Source organism: Sus scrofa, chromosome 1 (assembly GCF_054392235.1).
Source record: "Sus scrofa isolate SSC_HxYL_T2T_F1_AM1 chromosome 1, Sscrofa_HxYL_maternal_Yorkshire_Landrace_v2.0, whole genome shotgun sequence".
NCBI classification, from domain to species: Eukaryota; Metazoa; Chordata; class Mammalia; order Artiodactyla; family Suidae; genus Sus; species Sus scrofa.
Window position 1 is genome coordinate 137582313 of NC_139383.1, and position 22282 is coordinate 137604594.

Below are 22282 nucleotides of genomic sequence, written 5' to 3' on the forward strand. Positions count from 1 at the left end.
CTGGGGAATGCACTCCTATTATTAAAAGATTCTGGCCAAAGTTGGAAGAAAACAAAAGAATGAGAGTTCCCTGGTGGCCTAGCAGTTAAGGATTCGGTGCTGTCATTGCTGTGACTCAGGTTCTATTCTTCTTTTGGGAGAAGCCAAAAAAAAGGAAAAAAAAAAAATTCCCTAGGGATTAAAAAGAGGGGATGGTATTTGTCTTTCTCTTTCTGACTTCACTTGATATAAGACTCTAGTTCTATCACTTATATATGGAATGTAAAATGTGGCACAAATGAACCTATCTACAGAACAGAAACAGACTCACAGACATGAAGAACAGATTTTTGGTTGCCAAGGGGAAGAGGGAGGGAGCAGGATGGACTGGGAGTTTGAGGTTAATAGGTGTAAACTATTACATTTAGAAGGGATAAGCAATGAGGTCCTAATGTTTTGCATAGGGAACTATATCTAATCACATGTGACAGAACATGATGGAAGTCATACATATATATGTATGACTGGGTCACTTTGCTGTACAGCAGAAATTGACAGAACGTTGTAAATCAACTATAGTAAAATGAATTTTAAAAAATTAAAAAAATAAAAGCAAAAAAAAAAAAAAAAAAGAGGAGACTGTAGCCAGTAGCTGCCCACTCAGGTCCTCTGTCCAATTTTTAGTCTAAGAGTAGAATTACCCCAAGTGCCCATTTCAGAACATATTAAAACCCAGTGTTTTCAAATTTTTTATTAACTTAGTTTCACCTTATCAGCTGATTAAAAACAAACAAGCTAAGCTGGAGTTCAATAAGGTTATAGCCTAATCATTTACACAGCAAATAGAAAATTAGTAACTTACCTGGACGATTACTTCTATGTTATGTGTCTTATTACCGTAGTTTCTTGGGTTCCACTTTAGTATGAAAATAGGACCAGACAAATGACTGGCTTGCCCTAAATGAACTCCATCAATCTTAACTGTCACAGAAGTAATGGAGGATAAGGAAAAGGCCAAGACTCTAAAATGAGAGCATAAATGCATGGTTTTTAGGTATTTGGCATTGTTTTTACAAAGAAGAATAACCCTATTATAACCTGAAAAGATGTAATTCAGTTGGCCTTCCGTTAGTTAATCTATGGGTTCTTAGGGTGTGGAACCTATGGATTCAACCAACAATGTATTGAAAATATTCAGAAAAGAAAATTTTCCAGAAAGTTCCGGAAAGGAGAATTTGAATTTGCCTTGTGCCGGCAATTATTTGCATAGCACTTACATCGTATTAGGTATTAAGGGTAATCTGAGATGATTTAAAATATACGGGAAAATGTCTGTAAATTATATGCAAATATTACACCATTTATATAAGTGACCTGGGCATCTGTGGATTTGGGTATTCACAGGGGGTCCTGGAACCAATTCCCCAGAGAAACCAAGGAACAACTAGAAAGCAGACCATTACATTGTATGGCTGTATATTCATATGATCTGGTATATGATCTGGTATCTTCCTAGACAGATGTAGCTTCTGAAGTTACATAATTCAGAAAACCTGAACAGGTGAGAAATTAGAAGCAATGCTAAATCTAAATTTGATATCTAGCTTCTATCAGGAAACCTGACCAAGAGATATATGTTCTACTTACCTACTGATCCAAAGGAATAAATTGAACTAGCCTGGTACCCTTTTTTCAAGATTAACTAGTAAATCTTTTTGAAAGTACAATACCCAATAATGATAAAAGTGCTGTGAAACAGGCACTCATATTGCTTAGTGACATTATAAATTAGTATCTGTTTTAAAATGTAATTGGGGGAGGTTCCCCTATGGCACAGGTTTAGTCCCTGGCCCAGGAACTGCCACATGCCATACATGCAGTCAAAAAAAAAAAAAAAAAAAAAAGTAGTTAGGTATGTTATGCACTCCTGGTGAGAACATGAAGTGACACAGCCACTACAGAAAACATATGGTAGTTCCTAAAAAAATTAAACATAAATTTATCATATGGTCCAGCAATTCCACTTCTGAATATATACCCAAAAGAACTGAAAGCAAGAACTGGGACACATATTTTTACACCCATGTTCATAGCAGCATTATTCATAACAGCAAAAAGATGGAAGCAAAACTATCAACAGATGAGTGGATAAACAAAATGTGGTGTATACATGCAATGAAATACTATTCAGCCTTAAAAAGGAAGGGAATTCTGACACATGCTTCAAAATGAATGAGGACATATGCTAAATGAAAGAAGCCAGTCACAAAAAGACAGATTCTGTATGATTCCTCTGTATGAGGAATCTAGAGTAGTCAGATTCATAGAGACAGTGGGGATGAATAGTAAGTTATTGCTGAATGGGTATACTTTCACTTTTGGAAGATAAATGGTGGTGAGGGTTGCACAACAACATGAAGGTACTTATTGCCACTGAAATGTACACCAAAAACTATTAAATGGTAAATTTTATGCTATGTATATTCTGCCACAATTTTGTGAAAATGAATAATGATTTTAGTTGCAAAAACAAAAGTAAATAGGTAATCTTTATCAATAGTCACAAAGGAATTCAAAATTTTTCACCTAGAATCTCATTTCCAGAACTAAAGCAGTTATTCAAATGAAGGAAGAATCTATATGCATCAGATGTTTATGCTCAAATTAGAAAAAAAATCAAGGAGTTCCCGTCATGGCTCAGTGGTTAACAAATCCGACTAGGAACCATGAGGTTGTGGGTTTGATCCCTGACCTCACTCAGGGGGTTAAGGATCTGGCGTTGGCATGAGCTGTGGTATAGGTTGCAGATGTGGCTCGGATCTCGCGTTGCTGTGGCTCTGGCGTTGGCTAGAAGCTACAGCTCTGATTCGACCCCTAGCTTGGGAACCTCCATATGCCGCGGGAGCGGACCTAGAAAAAGACCAAAAAAAAAAAAAAAAATCATAAAAGTTCACCAATGAGATAGGAAAATGGTTAGACAAACTGTGGTGCATTTTCCCTGTTCAGAGAGAAGCTGAATTGGAATAGTCTGTGCCATATGAATTGCAACTATATAAATACATGCCTAGGAGTTCCCCTCGTGGCTCAGTGGTTAACGAATCTGACTAGGAACCATGAGGTTGAGGGTTTGATCTCTGGCCTTGCTCAGTGGGTCAAGGACCCGGTGTTGCCGTGAGCTGTGGTGTAGGTCGCAGACTCGGCTGGATTCCGCGTTGCTATGGGTCTGGTGTAGACCGGCGGCTACAGCTCCAATTCCACCCCTAGCCTGGGAACCTCCATATGCCACGGGAGCAGCCCAAGAAATGGCAAAAAGGCAAAAAAAAAAAAACAAAAACAAGCCTAAAGGAGAATGCCTGAGAAGGAAAATCACAGTAATAATGGCTCTACTGGGAGCTGCGGAGGTGGGACAAGGGTACAACTATAATCTCATTACACTGTTTTCCAAAGGTTATTATGTTATACTACTTTTCAAAATAAAATTTAAAAGACTATGTTAAAACAAGTGCCCTTATGTTTGCAAAAGGTTATAATAAGTCTCTTTATAAAAGGAATGCTAATGTAGATTCTATTTATTTATTTTTAAGATTTTTATTTTTTCTATTATGGTTGATTTACAATGTGGTCAATTTCTGCTGTACAGCAAAGTGACCCAGTCATACATATATTATATATATATATATATTATATATATATACACATACACATTCTTTTTCTCACATTATCCTCCATCATATTCTATCACAAGTGACTAGATATAGTTTCCTGTGCCATACAGCAGGATCTCATTGCTTATCCACTCATTGCTTATCCATTCTATACACGGAATATAGATTCTATTTATCTATACTAATTCATATGCCAAATGAATTTTCAATTCCATAAGGTTTATACAGCTTTTGCTTTTTTGGTTTTTGTTTGTTTGTTTGTCTTTTTGCCATTTCTTGGGCCGCTCCCATGGCATATGGAGGTTCCCAGGCTAGGGGTCGAATTGGAGCTGCGGCCGCCAGCCTACACCAGAGCCACAGCAACGCAGGATCTGAGCCGCGTCTGCGACCTACACCACAGCTCACGGCAACACCGGATCGTTAACCCACTGAACAAGGGCAGAGATCGAACCCGCAACCTCATGGTTCCTAGTCGGATTCGTTAACCACTGCGCCACGACGGGAACTCCAGCTTTTGCTTTTTTGAAAGGCTGTGTAACAAAATGAAAAAATATATACTTCTGATATATGATGTAAATTTTTTAAAGTAGGACACGAATAGGTGTATTATGATTATAGCAATGTAAAAACACGCATATAATAAGGCTGGAATAAAAGACAAAAATAACAATGGCAGGATTATGCATTCTGATTTTTTTTTATTTCAGTAGCTTAAAAAATTATATATATTTTTTGGAGTTTCTTGGTGGCTCTGTGGGTTAAGGATCCAGCATTGCCACTGCTGTGGCTCTGGTTTATAGCTGTGGCGCAGGTTCAGTCCTTGGCCTGGGAACTTCCACATGCAATAGGTGTGGCCAAAAAATAAATTAAAAAAAAATTTTTAAATTATATATATTTTTTCACTGAGTGGGAATGAAACAATAGGCAGTTTAACTTTATATAATGTTAGATGGTTGAGAAAATGAAAGTAGGGTATCTCATAGCTTGCACGTGAGAATGCAATCACAATGACTTACTCTCTATCAATATCAAACTGAAAGTAAATTCTGAAAAGCTGCTACATACCTGATGTGTGTTGAGTAAAGGAGTCTTTCTAGTGGTTCATGTTTAGCAGAACTATAGAGGAGAGCCTTGGGATTGGTGATAAGAACCACGGGCCACTCGCCAAAGATCAAATCTGCAAAGCTAAAGAGGTCATGATCAAAAGCAAAGATCCGGTACCTAGAGACCAGAGGACAATGGGGTAATTTAGTCACTTCATATTGTAAGACAGCCTGAAGGATGATGTATACAAAACAAATGTAAAAATATAAAACTATATTCTCTGAGATCATGAGTGTAAATCATATTATTTCTCTTTCTTCCTTTGCTCCTATCACTTATACTTCACATCTGTCACAACTAGGATCTGACTGAAGCAATGAATTTTCACTGTCCTAGGACAATGCCTGGGACATAACATGTACTCTTTAATTTTTAAATAAATGGTTATTGAATTAACTCAATTAATTGTTATACTTTAACACTATTTTGAACCTAAAACATTCATCATAAGCCTGATAATATCTGATATTCTTCATCCCATCAACAATGCTACACATAATATTAAAATGCATACAATTAGAAACCTTTAATTCTTTTAAACCTTTATTTCTATTATGTCAAAGAAAATAACAAAAGTTAAGTGGTTTTGGTTTTCTAAGTGCACAATGAAAGGTACAAGTATTCATTAAAGAGTAACCAAAGTTCTGTATTTTCTAACTTTTAGAACTGAGGAGAGAAATGATTAGCTATGCCAGAAATAATAGTGCTCACCAAATACTCCACGTGCTCCCCTGCACTTCCCAGTCTCCCTGGTATTAGGTTGGGACCATGTGACTAGTTCTGGCCAATGGGCTGTGAACAGAAGTGACATGTATCACACTTCTGGTCCAAAGTACTTAAGAGTGGGTATGTGTTCTCTGTACTGTCTTCCCTGCCCTGGAATTGAGGCATTGAAATAGTGGCATTATAAGACGGAGGAAGTATGAATCCCTGTCACGCTTGGATGAGAGTTGCCCTGATTCACACCAATTTACATTAAGTGAAAAAACAAACATCTGTTGTGCTAAGCCATTGATATTTCTGGATTTATTTGCATCCATAACAAAGTCTAGCCTAATATTACTAATATACTAACTTTTAAAAAAACTCTTCTATTGCACTAACACAATTTAAATGTTTATAAGGGCAGGTAGAGGTTAGGTTCTTTCAGTAAAACAAACTCCAGATAAAACCCAGGGTTGGAACACAGGAGAGCAGGTGGGAAAAGAAAGAAAGGAAATGGTTCCATAATTAACACCACTTAACTTGGAACTATAGCATTTACAAAAAAATAAAGAAACTGATCAAGAGTTAGAAAGGCTACCTGGTAAAAGGCAATTCCAGCCCAGCCCACAGCCTCACAATCATGAATTGACAGGTTAATTAGTTCAAAGCAATTATAGTTGCCAACCAATTATAGACTTCAAGTGCAGCTCTTATACAGTTTCTAGAAAAGCCAACTGAAATAAGTAAGTACCTTCCAAGATACAAAGATGCTTTTTAATTAATGGAAGTACAGTTGACCCTTGAACAATGTGGGGGTTAGGGGCACCGACTCCCCAAGCAGTCAGAAACCTGAATATAATTTCCCAGTACGCCCTCCATATCCTTAGTTCTACATCCATTGATTCGACTAACCATGGATTGTATGGTACAATAGTAAGGCTTTTGTGGAAAAAAAGTTTGAATATAGATGGACCTGCACAGTTCAAACTGTGTTGTTCAATGGTCAACTGTAGTTAAGAATAGAAAGATAACATATTCAGCTCAATAAATATTTACTGAGTTACCTCATATCTTCATAGCACTGGATTCAAATAAGTTAAACAGCAATCGATTTTAAAAAATGAGATGATACTTATTTATACTTAAACTATTATACTTAAATAGTTATTCTCAAAATATATATTTCAAGAGTTCTTCTTGTGGCTCAGCAGTACGAACCTGACTAGTATCCTTGTGGATGTGGGTTTGATCCCTGGCCCCTCTCAGTGGGTGAAGGATCCTGTGTGGCTGTGGCTGTAGTGTAGACCCCTAGCCTGGGAACCTCCATATGTCATGGGTACAGCCCTAAAAAAAAACAAAAAAAGAGAGAGATTTTGTTCTTCTTAATAAATATATATTTAACTATACTGTGTACTTTTGATAAATAAGATATGTTTTCTCTTCAAATGACATTAACCCTAAAACTACCACATGACCCAGCATTTCCACTCCTGGTACATCCAAAACAAATGAAAACACTAACTTGAAAAGACACATGTACCCCAATGTACACTGCCAAGATATGGAAATAACCCGTCCATCAATCAACAGAATAATGGATAAAGAAGATGTACACACACACACACACACACACACACACACACACACACAATGGAATACTACTCAGCCATGAAAAAGAATGAAATTTGCCATTTACAACAACATGGACAGACTTGGAGGGGATTACACTAAGTGAGATAAGTCAGAGAGAGAAAGACAAATATTATGTGATATCAATTATAAGTGTATAAATATACACTTATTTCTTATGGAATCTAAGAAACACGACGAATTAGGGCAGATAATAAAAAAGAAAGAGACTCATAGATACAGAGAAGAAACTATCAGTTACCAGTGGGGAGAGGGAAGAGTGGGGAGGGGCAACACAGAGATAAGGGTTAAGAGGTACAAACTGGAGTTCCTGTCGAGGCTCAGTGGTTAGTGAATCCGACTAGGAACCATGGGGTTGTGGGTTCGATCCCTGGCCTTATTCAGTGGGTTGGGGATCCGGCGTTGCCGTGAGCTGTGGTGTGGGTTGCAGGCGCGGTTCAGATCCCGCGTGGCTGTAGCTGTGGCGTGGACTTGGCAGCTGCAGCTCCGATTCGACCCCTAGCCTGGGAACCTCCATGTGCCGTGGGTGCGGCCCTAGAAAAGACAAAAAAAAAAAAAAAAAAAAAAAGAGGTACAAGCTATTACATATAAAGTAAGCTATAAGGATATATTGAATAACACCGGAAATATAGCCAGTATTTTATCATAACTACAAATGGAGCATAAACTTTAAAATTTTTAAATAATTACACTGTACACCTGTAACATAATATTCTACATCAACTAAAATTTTAAAATGTTAATAACAATTTTTAAAAACACTTTAATAAAACCAACTACTATCTATGTGAAGAACTTAAATCATTAACATCTTATAGCAATAACTAAAAAGGCAGATATAAAATTCAGAGGAAAAGACATATTTCTAGCCCAGTGTTTCTCAAAGTATGATACACTGAGTATCTGGTGGGCTTTTTAAAAAAAGTAATTTCTTGGGTCCTAACCCAGATCAACATAGACATCTCTAGAGACAGGGCCTGGTAATTTTTATTTTTAATAAGCTTCTCCATCATTCTCATGTACACTGGAGTTTGAAAACTCTTTCCTAGAGGATGTGTTTAAAAATCCAGCATAGTGTGGCTCTGGCGTAGGCCAGTGGCTACAGCTCTGATTGGACCCCTAGCCTGGGAACCTCCATATGCCGCGGGAGCGGCCCAAGAAATAGCAACAACGACAAAAGACAAAAAAAATAAAAAATAAAAAAAATAAATAAATAAAAATCCAGCATAGGACAGTGATGGCAAACAAGGTTTCTGTATAACAATAAAGACTGCCTGATACATAAACTTCTTCAAAAACGCAGAGCTGACAGAACACTGTAAACCAGCAATAATGGAAAAAATAAAACTTATTTTAAAATAAATAAATAAAATAAATAAAAACACAGAGCTATCACAAGTCTTTCCTTAATTCGGGTCACTCATGAGAGCACTAAGAAAACTATCATTGCTTTAGCAAAGCTTACACGTATAAGCCATATTTTGTGGGATAGTTCCCTTACCTTCTGTTATCCTTCCAATCTCCCACTTCAAGTTCCAAAGTGCCCTGGAAGTGACGAGTGTGCAAAACAGGCATCAGCCCACCGAGCGTATGGAGGTGCCCACACAAATAAGCTGTAGCCGAACTGACCAATGAAAAATAAATGAGATGAATGAACACGGATAACTTGTGAGGTCAAACTAATAAAACGACCTCTTCAGGAAAGCAAGATAGGTGGAGCAACACACAAGAATTTAAAAAAAAATTTGATTCTGATTCTGAAAGTAAGTCTCACCTCATTACTGACCGAATCCCCGGTGATGGAGAAAGTATAGTGGATGTTGTAAAGTGTCCAAACCAAATACTGTGGTTGCTCCAACTACTTTCCTTGGCCAGTAATAAAAGATCTTCCATCTGTTTCTGAAGTGGAAGAAAAACAGAAGTAGCTTTAATTAGGGCTCAGGCTGAAATTTAATATCAACAGATTATATTACTTTCTAGAGATTTTATAATAATAAGTAGATTATGTCTAGGGCTTAAATTCCACAAATTAATGACTAATTAATGTATGGAACTCTGTAAATTTTAAACTGTTTTCACCTACATTATAATTCATTTGATCCTAAAATAACTCTGTGCTAACTAGGACAGGGATTATTCCCATTTGATAGATAAGGAAAGAGAAATAAAGAATAATCTTTAAATTACATTTATTTATTTATAAATTCATTTATGGAAATAAAGAAGAACAACTAACCTTTTCAATCCTATATACCATAGTGTAATTAATAAAAAGGACATTGAGTGAGTTCCCGTTGCAGCTCAGGGGTGATGAACCGACTATTATCCATGAGGACATGGGTGTGATCCCTGGCCTCACTCAGTGGGTTAAAGGATCTAGCATTGCCATGACCTGTGTGGTAGATCTCAGAGGTGGCTCAGATCCTTCATTGCTGTGGCTATGGTATAAGCTGGCAGCTAAAGCTCAGATTCGACCCCTAGCCTGGGAACTTCCATATGCCACGGGTACCGCCCTAAAAAGACAAAAATAAATAAATGAATAAAATTTAAAAATAAAAAGGACATTGAAACTATATTTCTAAAACAAGAAGTACATATATCCACAGAAATCCTTGTACCTGGATGTTCACAACAGCTCTACTCTTAATAGACGAAAACTAGAAATCATCAACAAATTGCAGTATTTATTGCAATTCCTTTGTTTCTTTACAAAGGAATATTAGTCAAAGATAAAAAGGATACACACAGCAATATGGATGAGTCTCAGAAACATACTAAGCAAAAGGAGGCAGACACAAGAGTACATACTGTATGATTTCACTTACATAAAATTCTAGAATGGTGCCAATCTATACTGATAGAAAACCATTCAGTGGTTCCCTGGGAATGGAGGCAAAGATTAACTACACAAGAGAACTTTCTAGGGTAATGGAAGTATTCCATCTTGATTGTGGTAACAGTTACACCTGTACATACATCTGTCAAAAAAGTCTTCAAATATTTAAAATAAGTGCCTTTTACTCTTGTAAATCACCGCTCATACAGATGATATCTAAAATAACTTGCACAGTTATAAATATACATTAATACTATCTGTGATGTACTTATAGCAGTGAATTCCTAGGCCCTACTTTCAGAGTTTCTAATGTGGGAAGTCTAAGGCAAAGCCTGGGAATCTGCATTTTACAAACAGCTGCTTTTCGTTCAGATTAACCCATCCCTTAAAAACACTATTCTAAGAGGTATATATTTTAAATATATATATAATATTTATTTTATATTTAAAATAATGAGTTAATCAACTGTCTAAAGACATTTGATAGATAGGAAACAAAACATACTTTCATTAAATAAAATGCCTATATCCTGTAATAACCTATATGGGTAAAGAATCTGAAAAAGAATGAATCTATATATACATAAACTGATATGGACAGCTGAAACTAATGCAATATTGTAAGTCAACTATACCCCAATAAAATTTTAAAAGACATAAATAAACAAAAATTTAAAAATATAAAATGCCTAACACAATACAATGCATTTAATAATATTCTGTTCAAGCTCCTCTGAACCCTCATATCACTTTGAATCTTTCAGCACTTATCAAATCCTGCCTTTTAGTATAATTTTTCCTGTATGAGTCTTAAACCCCACCAGTAGATTAAATATTCTAGGATGCCAGGGCTTTAATCATATCACCCTTGTATTCTTATATATGGGCACAGAGGTCTTGCATATGGTCATGTGTTCATTAATGAGTTGACATTTGCTATACCAAGAAATAATTAGAGGTTCTCAGACATGACTTTCCAGACAGTTTTAATCCAGCAATAGTTTTCACTGAGCTTATGAAACTTTAAAAGAAACTCTTTTTTTTTTTTTTTTTTTTGCTTTTTAGGGCCACAACTGCAACATACAGAAGTTCCCAGGCTAGGGGTAGAATCAGAGCTGCAGCTGGCAGCCTACACCACAGCCACAGCAATGCCAGATCTCAGTCGCAGCTATGACCTATACCACAGTTCACAGCAACGCTGGATCCTTAACCCACTGAGCAAGGCCAGGGATCGAACCCACATCCTCACAGATACTAGTCAGGTTCATTACCACTGAGCCACAACAGGAACTCCTAAAAGAAACTTATTTATTGACTTTAATGGTTGCCCTTTTCTTACCAAAAAACTAGCGATCATTAGTTAAAAATGGCAACTGTGGGGATTTGGGAACATATCAGGTAGTTACAAAGCTGTATGCCCTGCATCTTCCCAAGCGCCTGCTGCACTGAGTACATATTTAATAAATGTTTACTGAATTAATGTAAAATGTGAGGTAGTGCTTGCCCAGATTCTGGGACAAGAACAGGGATAGCAATGATAGGGTTGAAGTAATCAATAATTTCTTCTAGCCATACCTGTGACCAGTAAAATTTTTTTCAAGCATTTCTAGATAAGAATTTGTTTATTGAGGATAACTTTAAGTGAGCCACATATATCTGAGAAAAAATAAAATAGTTTAGCTGAGAAATGAAGTGACATTTTTACTGTACCTGATCTAAAATTCCAAAGAAATTAAAAGGTCTCTTAGGTCCTGGATTTAGGGTGGCATCCAAAGAGATGAAAGAATAGTTGCCAAAGGGAGTACTGTGGACATAATGGAAAGAGCCATCCCTACGTATGGCAGAATATTTCCTAAAAAACACAAGACAGGAAAGTTTTAGAGCAATCATAAAAAGACAGAATGAGTTTAAATTCCTTATCTAATATCACACAATATTTTGCCTCCCTTTGAAAAGGAAATTTTCATGATCCGACAGAGAAATACACTGAACTAGATACACAATAGGTAAATTGATTAAAAGAAATTATAAAGGTTTTCCCCCATTGTCTCTAATGACTCAGGCAAATATATCCATAACCAAGCACAAGGTCACTAAAGCAAAGCAGAGAAGCAGGTGGCTATTTTATGCAGTCCATTAAACAATTTAAAAAGATCAGTCAGCATCAGGTGAAACGGTACTTATCAATCATTAAAAATGTTAATGAGGGCCTACTAAGTACCTAGCAGAATTCTTGGTGTAGTGAGATACAAAAGTGTTTACCTCTTGAAACAGAACTGCACTGGTTTAACTCACAAAAAAAAAAAAAAAAAAAAAAGCCTTGCAAAGATGAAGTCACCAAGTCAGGAGAAAAATCTTTTTTCAGTTCCTAAAACTATGCTGATAACATACACAGGGTCCATATCCAGGAATGAAAGACCTCACCACCTTAAGTAGCAGTGTTCAGGTATTCAGAAAGGTGGAGAGTGAGGGTAGGGAGAAGGGATGGGCAACAGAGTACAGTGTCAGCACTCCTTAAGTATTTGTTGAATAAATGTGGAACAAAGTAGAGCTTATATTGGGACCATACCTTTATTACTCAAATGTCAGAACATTATAAGAAAATATCTAAGTGTCTTATATGATGTCTTACCTAAGAGCCCATGTGAAAAAAATACAAATAAACTTCTGAAATTTAATGTACTACCAGGGAGCTATCTTTAAGCAACAACAGCCATCAAAAATATCACAAATAAAAATATTGTCATAGCTATTACAATTAATAGTTAAATAGTTCTATTACCTCTCTTCTTAGTATTCTTAAAATTTCTATTTCAGTGTTTTTTGCCTCATTAAAATTTTCATTTATATTTTTCCTACTTTGTTTTCAGCTATTCTTCAGGCTCTTGTAATCTTACATATGTTGTTTCCTCTCCTACATTTTGGACATATTAAAATCCAACCACTTAAAATGAAATCCAACTATTTGAAAGCAGAGGTTAAAATAGTCAAAATCATTTTTGAATTCTGAATTTTAGCATCTCTGGGACATTCTAGCAATAAAGATTTAACTCTAAGATTCTGGAGTTCCCGTCATGGCACAAGCAGAAACAAATCCAACTAGGAACCATGAGGTTGCGGGTTCGATCCCTGGCCTCATTCAGTGGGTTAAGGATCCGGCATTGCTGTGAGCTGTGGTATAGGTCACAGACCAGGCTCAGATCTGGCATTGTTGTGGCTCTGGCATAGGCCAGCAGCAACAGTTCCAATTAGACCCCTAGCCTGGGAACCTCCATATGCTGCGGGTGCGGCCCTAAAAGGACAAAAGACAAAAAAAAAAAACTTTAAGATTTTTTCCTTCCCGTTGATATTTCTGTAATGTCTCTATCTCTAGCAAACCATCATTTATTAAATCCTGATAAAGTTTACATGGTTAGAAACAAAAATAAGAAGAAACTTTAAAGGGACTAATAATTTTACTTTCCCAATAACTACTCAGAACTTAATTCCTGTTAACTCTTCTTTGAAAATGTCTTATAAGCCCATTCCCATAGTCACCATCAGATACAAACAGTTAATAACAAATGAAAGATTTTCATCTCTGTCATTTTCCTTTCTCACATTACCAAAAGAGGACAACTTCCTCTTCCAAGTACAGTGACTCTAATTAAGAGAACCATGGTCCTTGATGGCATGACTTTTTTTTTTTTTTTTGTCTTTTTAATGCTGCACCCATGGCATGTGGAGGTTCCCAGGCTAGGGGTCCAATTGGAGCTGAAGTCACCGGCCTAAACCACAGCCACAGGAATGCCGGGTCCTTAACCTACTGAGCAAGACCAAGGATCAAACCCAAGTCCTCTCGGATACAAGTCAGGTTTGTTAACTACTGTGCCACGACGGAAACTCCTAGTGACTCGAATTATATGTTAACCAATGTTTTCTGACTTTTCACCCTCAAATTGATGTCACTATCCCTTATATCCATGACCTTGGTTCAGACAGGTATGTCTTCTATTTACTTCAGGCCTCTTCCATATGATGGCTGAAATACTTCAATATTCCTCTATTTGGTCTACACAATTCCAATCTCTCCCTTTTTCTATCTCTACCTTTTTCCTATTTTGTTGTGTGACTGTCCTGAATAAAATACTATTTTCATTATGTTATTTATCTCCCTAGGAATCTGTACTAGATTACAAACTACTACCCACCACATCTAAATTTTTGTGCTTGTCACTTGAGACCTCCATAATTTGGCTCCACACTACCTATCCAATATCATACTAATTGCCAATATGAACTTTTTTTTGGCAGTTCCAGAGGCATGTGGAAATGTGGAAGTTCCCAGGCCAGGGATTGAACCCTCCCCACAGCAGCAACCTGAGTCACTGCAGTGACATCAGATCTTTAAACCGCTATAGAACATGGGAAGTCCTTCAATATAAACTTTTATTTTGATAATAGCAGTTTCCTTACTGCCCACAAAAGATCATTAGCTTGTTTTGCTTTGTTGTTTTTGGCTGCACCTGTAGCATGCAGAAGTTTCCAGGCCAGGGATCAAATCCCCACCACTGCAGTGACCCAAACTGCAACAGTTACAACGCTGGATCCTTAACCCTCTGAGCCACCAGGGAACTCCTCATTCTAACTTTTAAAGCTCTGTTTATGCTGATCATTTTGCCTAAAATATACCCCTCAGAATCCTTTACTTCCCAAAATGCTACCCATCTTTAAGATTAGATGCAGGAGTTCCCGTCGTGGCGCAGTGGTTAACGAATCCAACTAGGAACCATGAGGTCTCAGGTTTGGTCCCTGCCCTTGCTCAGTGGGTTAACGATCCGGCGTTGCCGTGAGCTGTGGTGTAGGTTGCAGACGTGGCTCGGATCCCGCGTTGCTGTGGCTCTGGCGTAGGCCGGTGGCTACAGCTCCGAAGACCCCTAGCCTGGGAACCTCCATATGCCGCAGGAGCGGCCCAAGAAATAGCAACAACAACAACAACAACAACAAAAAAGACCAAAAAAAAAAAGATTAGATGCAATTTTCACTTCTTTTACAAAGACTTCTCCAACTTGCAACTAGTAAATAAGTAAGTTCTGGTGATCTAATGCACAGTATGGTAATTACAGTCAACAATACTGTATTATAAACTTCAAGTTGCTAAGAGACTAGATCTTAATTGTTTTCACCACAAAAAGGAAGTGATAACTATGTCATGTGACAGAGATATTAGCCAGCCCTATGGTGATAATTGTACTGCAATATATAAATATATCACACGAAACCACCGTATACCTTAAACTTGCACAATGTTATATGTCAATTATATCCCAATAAAATAAAAATAAAAAATAAAGTCTACTCTATGTCTACTCCATGCTGACCTCTGCCTTTTCTAATTTCTCACAGTGAGATATATATATATATATATATATATATATATATATATATATTAGCTTTTTAGGACTGCACCTGCAACATATGGAAGTTCCCAGGCTAGGGGTTGAATCAGCTGCAGCTGCCAGCCTACACCACAGCCACAGCAACACCAGATCCAAGCCATGTCTGCAAACTACACCACAGTGCATGGCAATACTGGATCCTTAACCCACTGAGCAAGGCCAGGGATCAAACCTGCATCTTCATGGATAGTAACTAGTCAGGTTCATTACCGCTGAGCCACTACAGGAACTCCCCTCACAGTGATAATTATATGTAACAAATAATCTACCATTTCATTAGTCATTCCTTCATTTTCTGACTGTTTGCTAAATTTTTATCTCCCTTAACTAGACCTACTTGAAGGCAGAAGCCATATTCTTTTTTACTTTTTGGCTGCACCTATGTCATGCAGAAGTTCCCAGGCCAGGGACTAAACCCATACCACAGCAGTAACCTGAGCCACTGCAGTGACAATGCTGGATTAACCTGCTGAACCACATGGGAACTCCCAAGGCCATATTTTTTAATACTACCTCTTGTATCTCTCTTACTTTCTAACTAACAATGGGCTCTTAATACTTCCTACTTGCTTACTGATAATGTAGAACAAAGCTACTTAATATCCTGGAACAGAAAGTGAAATTACAGCCAAAAGAAAAATTCCAACACATTGAAACTAGAGAACTAGTTTTCTAACTCAAAGATCTGTTTGCATTCACAGTCTTTTGCATATTCATGGCACATAAAAATGTTTTTTATATGTGTATGACCTGCTGGGGTGAAAGGGCAAAGCAGTCAGGAGTGACCACCTAGGCTCTTCAGCCACCCCAGAGGCTAAGAGAATCATTATCTAGGCATTCCTAAAATTCCCAGTACTCTGGCTGACAAGTTATGATTTAAATGACTTTTGCTGTGCATTAATGGCACAAAAAAAGTACGTAGAATATTAAAAGTACCACTAGTCAACAAAAGCATTAAAATATATGAAATAAAAAGAATTACAGGAAAGAAGTCCAAGCAGACAAAAAATTGAATGACTAAAAAAATTAAATAAATAATAATAAATTAAAAGGCTCCTTTTCTAAAATTACCAGAGATTCTTTATACAGAAATTTTCTGTTTAAAAAATGTTTTCGCCCATTCAGTGAATTGACTGCACACTCCTTATAACATGGACTCTGCATTGTGATCTGTCTTCTGTGCATTACAGTACCTGTAATAATTCTCAACACTCTCCAGACTTGGAATGTTGAATGCATCTAATTAAAAAGAAAAGAGCAAACATCATCTACATTACAAAGAAAAATGCAAGCAGGTCAATGACTAAAGAAAATGACAATTCTTTCAATAACACTTTAGATGATAGGATGCCAATTAATTAGCATGGCATTTAATTTTAATTTTTAACACTTGATTATTTAATAGAATTCAGATTATCTGGAAACTTATTTAAGGTACCTAGTATACAGAAGAATAATAAATACTTTGAATTATGTACTGCTCAGAATAAACCAATTTTTTTAATCATGTGATTTTGGAAGCCAGGAAGGACTAGATTCATGCTTGATATATAGATCCATTGCCAAGGACTAGATTCATGCTTGATATATAGACCCACTGCCAAGCGCTTCTGAACAGCAGCTGACTTTGATAACAGGGCCAAAGCCCCTCTCTTCTTAAATCTTAAAAGAGATTCAGTAATAAAGGGGTTATATAATGGTAAGGAGTAAGGTTAAGGACATCATAGAATACTTATCTGGAAATATAATGATTTCATAAAGCTTGATTGCCTGGTTGCAATAGCTAAAACTGTTTACCAACTTTGACTTCCAAGAATCCACTGCATTTCTTTCTTTCCTTTTTTTTTTTTTTTTTTTTTGGCCCTGCCCACAGCATACAGAAGTTCCCAGGCCAGAGATCAGACCCACAGCACAGTGACAATGCCAAATCCTTAACCACTGGGCCACCAGGGAATTCCACCACTGCATTTCTAATAACTTTAGAAAGGAAGCCATAAGTCCAATTTAGGCCAAAAAAAAAAAAAAATTATCATACATATAATCTTCTTACTAAGAGAACAACTCTGTTATAGTTAAATCTTAAAGATTCACACACACACACACACCATAAGCATTTATGCCTTTATAAGTCAAATTAAATGATTATGAACTCCAAAAAACTATCCAAATTATTTAATCACATGGCTTCATCTGATATTTGGTACTTGAAATATGTCAGTAGTTTCACTTGGAAAACTTTTTCTAATATACACAGATTTTCTGCCTTTTTTTTTTTTTTGGATACACCTGTGGGATGCAGAAGTTCTGGGGCAAGGGATCAAAACCACGCCACAATTGTGACTCAAGCCACAGCAGTGACAACACTGGATCCTTTACCCACTGAGCCACCAGTGAATATCCCCTAGATTTGCCTTTTATTGCAAAAGAATTTGGCCTGTACCTCAAATTAAGACCTGGAAAAAAAGGAAATGTAAACATGCCAGAGAAAGTTGTAAGCCAGATATCCCTTTTTTTTTTTTTTTGGTCATGCCCACAACGTGCAGAAGTTCCTGGGCCAGTATCAGAATGTGAGCCACAGCAGCAGTGACAATGCCTGGTCCTTAACCCACTGCGTCACGAGGGAACTCCCCAGATATCCCATTTATATTTATTCATTTTTTGCTTTTTTTTTTAAGGCTGCATCTGTGGCATATGGAAGTTCCCAGGCTAGGGGTTGAAGCAGAGCTACAGATACCAGGCTGTGCTGCAGCCACAGCAACGTGGGATACCAGGAGCATCTGTGACCTACACCACAGCTCAGGGCAACAATGGATACTTAATCCACTGAGCAAAGCTGGGGATCGAATCCACATCCTCATGGATCTTAGTCAGGCTCACTACCACTGAGCCATGATGAGAATGCCGGATATCCTGTTTTTAATTTACAATATCTAGCAGCTTTGTAAGAATTACAGGTGACCCTTGAGCAATACAGATTTGAACTGTATGGAATCGCTTATACGCAGATTTTTTTTTTTTTCTTTTTTTGGCCACCCCACGGCACATGGAGTTCCCAGGCCAGGGATCAGATCCAAGCCTCGGTCTCAACTTGAGCTGCAGCAGTGGCAATGGCAGATGCTTAACTTACTGTGCCAGGCCAGGGATCAAACCTGCATCCCAGAGCTCCCAAGAGGCCTCCAATCCCGTTGCACCACAGCAGGAATTCCTGCAGATTCTTTCAATAAATACATACTACAGTACATACTATTTTTGACCACCTGGGGTTGGTGCTCCCATCCCCACATTGTTCAAGGGTCAATTGTATTTATAAAGAGGGCATTTTCCTATCAAACTAAGAGGTGTGTATTTCACCAGATATAATTATCTGTTTAAAAAGATAGCTTTTTAAAAACATATAAATAGGTACTCATCAGCAATGAATAATTAACTGAAGCAGACAAATGAAGTACTTGAGTAACCAATAAGAAGGTCAATCTTTATGAAACAAAGAAATCTACCATCAGGACTCTTAGAAAATAGTTTATTTCATTACTAACACAACAATCATAATCTAAAACATGGGAAGGGACTATCCATTTCTCTCTCACATAGAGGAATATATTTGCAATTGTAATTTCTAAATGAATATACCCGCAAAATTCAATCTTTGTGATGTACAGTTCTATGGATTTTGACAACTATCTAGTCATGTATTTATTACTACAATCAAGATATAGAACAGTTCTATCACCCCCCAAAATTATTTCATGATGCCTCTTTAGAGTCAGCCTCTCCCCTCATCTTCAATGCGTGGCAACCACAATCTGTTCTCTGTCTACAGTTTTGCCTTTTCTTAAATGTTATATAAATGGAATTATACAGTATGTAGACTTAAGGATTTGGCTTCTTTCTCTTAGCAAAATTTTATCTTTTTAAACGTCCACTTGCATGGATTTTGCTCTAAGCTTTTCTTCCATGTGAAAAAGACCATACCAACCTTCCCCTCAAGGTCTAACAGTGACATCTGAAATTTTTAAATCACATAGTATAGTTGTATTTCATAGCTGTGGTATCCAGTATAGATAAACTTATGTTACAACGTTCCATTTTATCATTTTACAATTTAAATTAGAGAATCTAGACTCCTGAAGGAAAAAGGAAATCTAGTCTTAATTATAACCAGGATTTGACACTTACCATGATTTCCTTTGATATCAAGCCACTTGGTTTTTTCCATTACCCTTGTCTTCCTAAGAATACCGTGGTAAGTCTGCCATTCTATCTCCTGCTGCCTGGATCCCAACTGTTCCTTTGTTTTGGCATCCGTCAGGTCTCCTATAGATTTACATACGAATTGAATCACAATGCAAAATAAACCTGGGCTGGGAGGTTTTTTTTTTTTTTTTTTTTTTTTAATGCACATCAAAGAACAAAGATATTTAAAGTACACAGTATGTATATGCATAACCACTTATGAGTCTTATCTCTATCCAAAGCAAGCCATCTAAAATAATATTCTTGGAGTTCCCATTGTGGCTCAGCAGTATTGAATCTTACTAGTATCCCTGAGGATGCAGGTTCAATCCCTGGCCTCACTCAGTGAGTTAAAGATCCACCCCATGCTAGCTGCAGCATGGGGTCACAGTGCAGGTAGCATTGCTGTGAGCTGCAGTGTAGGTTGAAGATGCACCTTGGATCCTGCATTGCTGGGGCTGTAGCAAGGCTGGCAGCTGCAGTTCCTATTCGACCCATAGCCCAGGAATTTCCATATACCGCAGGTGTGGCCCTAAAAAGCAAAAATAATAAAAATAAATAAATAAGATTCTCAGCAAGGGCTTTATATATATATATATATATATATATATATATGTTAGCAAGTGCACATTTACCTTCTTGTGATATTATAAATGGGCTGTGGAAAATACATCTTTAAAGAGAGCAGTGCATCATGAGACTCTGATAAAATGAACTCTTTTAATAAGAAATTCCAACATTTTAGGCAGATGCCTAATATCTATGGCGACCTTATTTTCCAAACCCAAAATTACAGGATCTGTAATTTAAGTATTATTTTTACAGCAAGAAACAATCTGGAAGGTGTAGTCCGGAGAATGAAATACTAAAATTTCTAGGAAACTAAACAGACACTTGAAATTGAGGTCTTCCTCAAAAGCGAAGGTATTTCAGTCAAGTGAGAGGAAGATGCTCCTTTAGTTTCTTCTCCAACACAGTGGGGAGCAAATGGTTAGGTGTTTGAACACTCTGGGGAACCAAGTCACAGAAGTACCAAGGGATTAAAAAAAAAAAAAAAAGTGTCCTGAGTTACCTGAAGCCTCAAACAAGTGACAATATAAGATTAACACTGTAAAGAAAATGGGAAAGTTAGGAGGAAAAAAAAGAACAAGAAGAAGAGGAGAAGGAAGAGGAAAACTTTCGGTCTCTGGTTAGAGTTTTCGCTAATTCTCTTTTAAATCCACAACTGCAATAACAAAAACAAACAACAAATAGATTCGGATACACAGCAGAGGGAACACTAACATGAGAATCACGACCCTTGTTTCTACCGCTTGGAAAAAACCTAGCTATGGCAAGTCATTTTGTCTGGATCTTGACTCAGTTATCCGTAGGCAAAGGAAATTATAATGTCCCATACCTTCTACAGGAGGATTCGCCTGAGGCTGTGGCTGAAGTTTTCCTAACGTCCCCAAAGTAAAAAGCTACAAGCCCTGGCTAGCATGCTTCCATTCAGACCGCGGAATAACATGACAGCACAGCAATCCTCCCTACCTGTTGCTAGGACGAGAGCTGGTTGAATGATGTCAATTGTTTCAGAACAGAACTTCTCTAAGTCTATAGCTCTGCCTGGATCGTGAAACCTGCTCAGGTGAATGTCGGATATCTGCCAAAAGCAGGTATTAAAGAGATACCGGAGTCAGGAAGAGGCAGCAAGGGCAGAGGCGACCCAGCGGCTCTCTTGCGGGGCGGAGGGGGAGGCAAGGACGCTGTGCATCCACTAACCCCCAGGGAAGGACCGTGCCTTCCAGCCCCGGTTTTGGGCCCAGTCCGGCGAGCCGCGCCCCCGAAGAAATGGCTGGCGTCTCACCGGCTTCTCACCGCCGGGTGCCAACCCTGCACCACCCACCCTCCACCTGGGCTCCAGCTACGTCACCTGCAGACCCCAGAAGATGTTGCTGGCTCCGGCGCCCGGCGCAGGGTGCGGGCTCCGGGGGGTGCGCGGCTGCGGCAGTGATGAGGGAGGACCGGCCAGGCCGTAGTGCTCCAGGAGCATCGCCGCCACAACCGCGGCCGCCAGCCCGGCGACCACCCTGATGGCCAGCGTTGCTGCCATTTCCCCCGCCGGGGCCCGGCCCTCGCTTCCCGGACCTGGGCGGAGCGACGCCCTCAGGAGCTACTCTGGTCACACTTCCGGCCTCTATGATCGCAGGGCTTGGGGCGGTGCCTCCAGCACCTGCACCTCGCTGTGCACCTGCCGGCCGCCTACGTCTCTGAGCTCGGTTTGCTAAAGTAATGCCGGGGAAGAAAAGGAAACTGAGACTCTAAAGGCCCTGGCGGTTGCCTAGGGCTGGCAAGGAAGAAGCCCGGTCTGGAAGGCGGAGGCCAGCGTCCTGGCTCCGCCTTAGTCAATCACTCCTGACCTGTGAGTGGGTTTCCTTACCTGTAAACCGGTGTTAATAATACCTCCCCAGCGTACTTCACAGGGTTGTTGTGAGAATCAAAGTGTGTATGAGGACGCCTTTTAAACTGCTGTACAAATGTGACAGATGGCTTTATCTGGCCCCTTCTGACTATTAACAGCGTCACTCCGTAGGTTTTTCTGTACATGTAATCTGTTTCGTGAATTTTTTTTTAACTAAACCTGACTCCACACACATTTGGTTACATAATATTATAGTACAGCGTTATAC

The 22282-nt window shown here is 38.3% G+C and overlaps 1 protein-coding gene and 1 non-coding gene across 10 annotated transcripts in view; one reads left to right on the top strand and one right to left on the bottom strand.

Annotated features, from left to right (window-relative positions):
- The window catches only part of TMEM62 (transmembrane protein 62), a 36241-nt gene extending 14512 nt beyond the window's left edge, over positions 1-21729 (bottom strand). For 5 of the 9 annotated variants that reach the window (XR_014813921.1, XM_084973962.1, XM_021097060.2 and 2 more), the window contains exons 1-9: positions 21526-21729; positions 21144-21255; positions 19554-19691; positions 16571-16616; positions 11650-11791; positions 8878-9002; positions 8605-8727; positions 4710-4865; positions 842-1001 (exon numbers count right to left, since the gene is read on the bottom strand). Coding sequence is in view for 7 of the 9 variants with exons in the window: in XM_084973962.1 (XP_084830088.1) it covers positions 842-1001; positions 4710-4865; positions 8605-8727; positions 8878-9002; positions 11650-11791; positions 16571-16616; positions 19554-19691; positions 21144-21255; positions 21526-21705 (1182 nt within the window). In the remaining 2 variants the exon portion in view is untranslated. Of the gene's footprint in view, positions 1-283; positions 1002-4709; positions 4866-8604; positions 8728-8877; positions 9003-11649; positions 11792-16570; positions 16617-19553; positions 19692-21143; positions 21256-21525 lie in introns of all 9 variants that reach the window. The other 4 variants (XM_084973965.1, XM_084973963.1, XR_014813940.1 and 1 more) reach the window with 3 other exon arrangements.
- On the top strand, positions 21227-21298 carry MIR9838 (microRNA mir-9838). The gene has a single exon (NR_128525.1). It is a non-coding gene; the product is annotated as a microRNA mir-9838 (primary transcript).
- Positions 21730-22282: the final 553 nt, after the last annotated feature.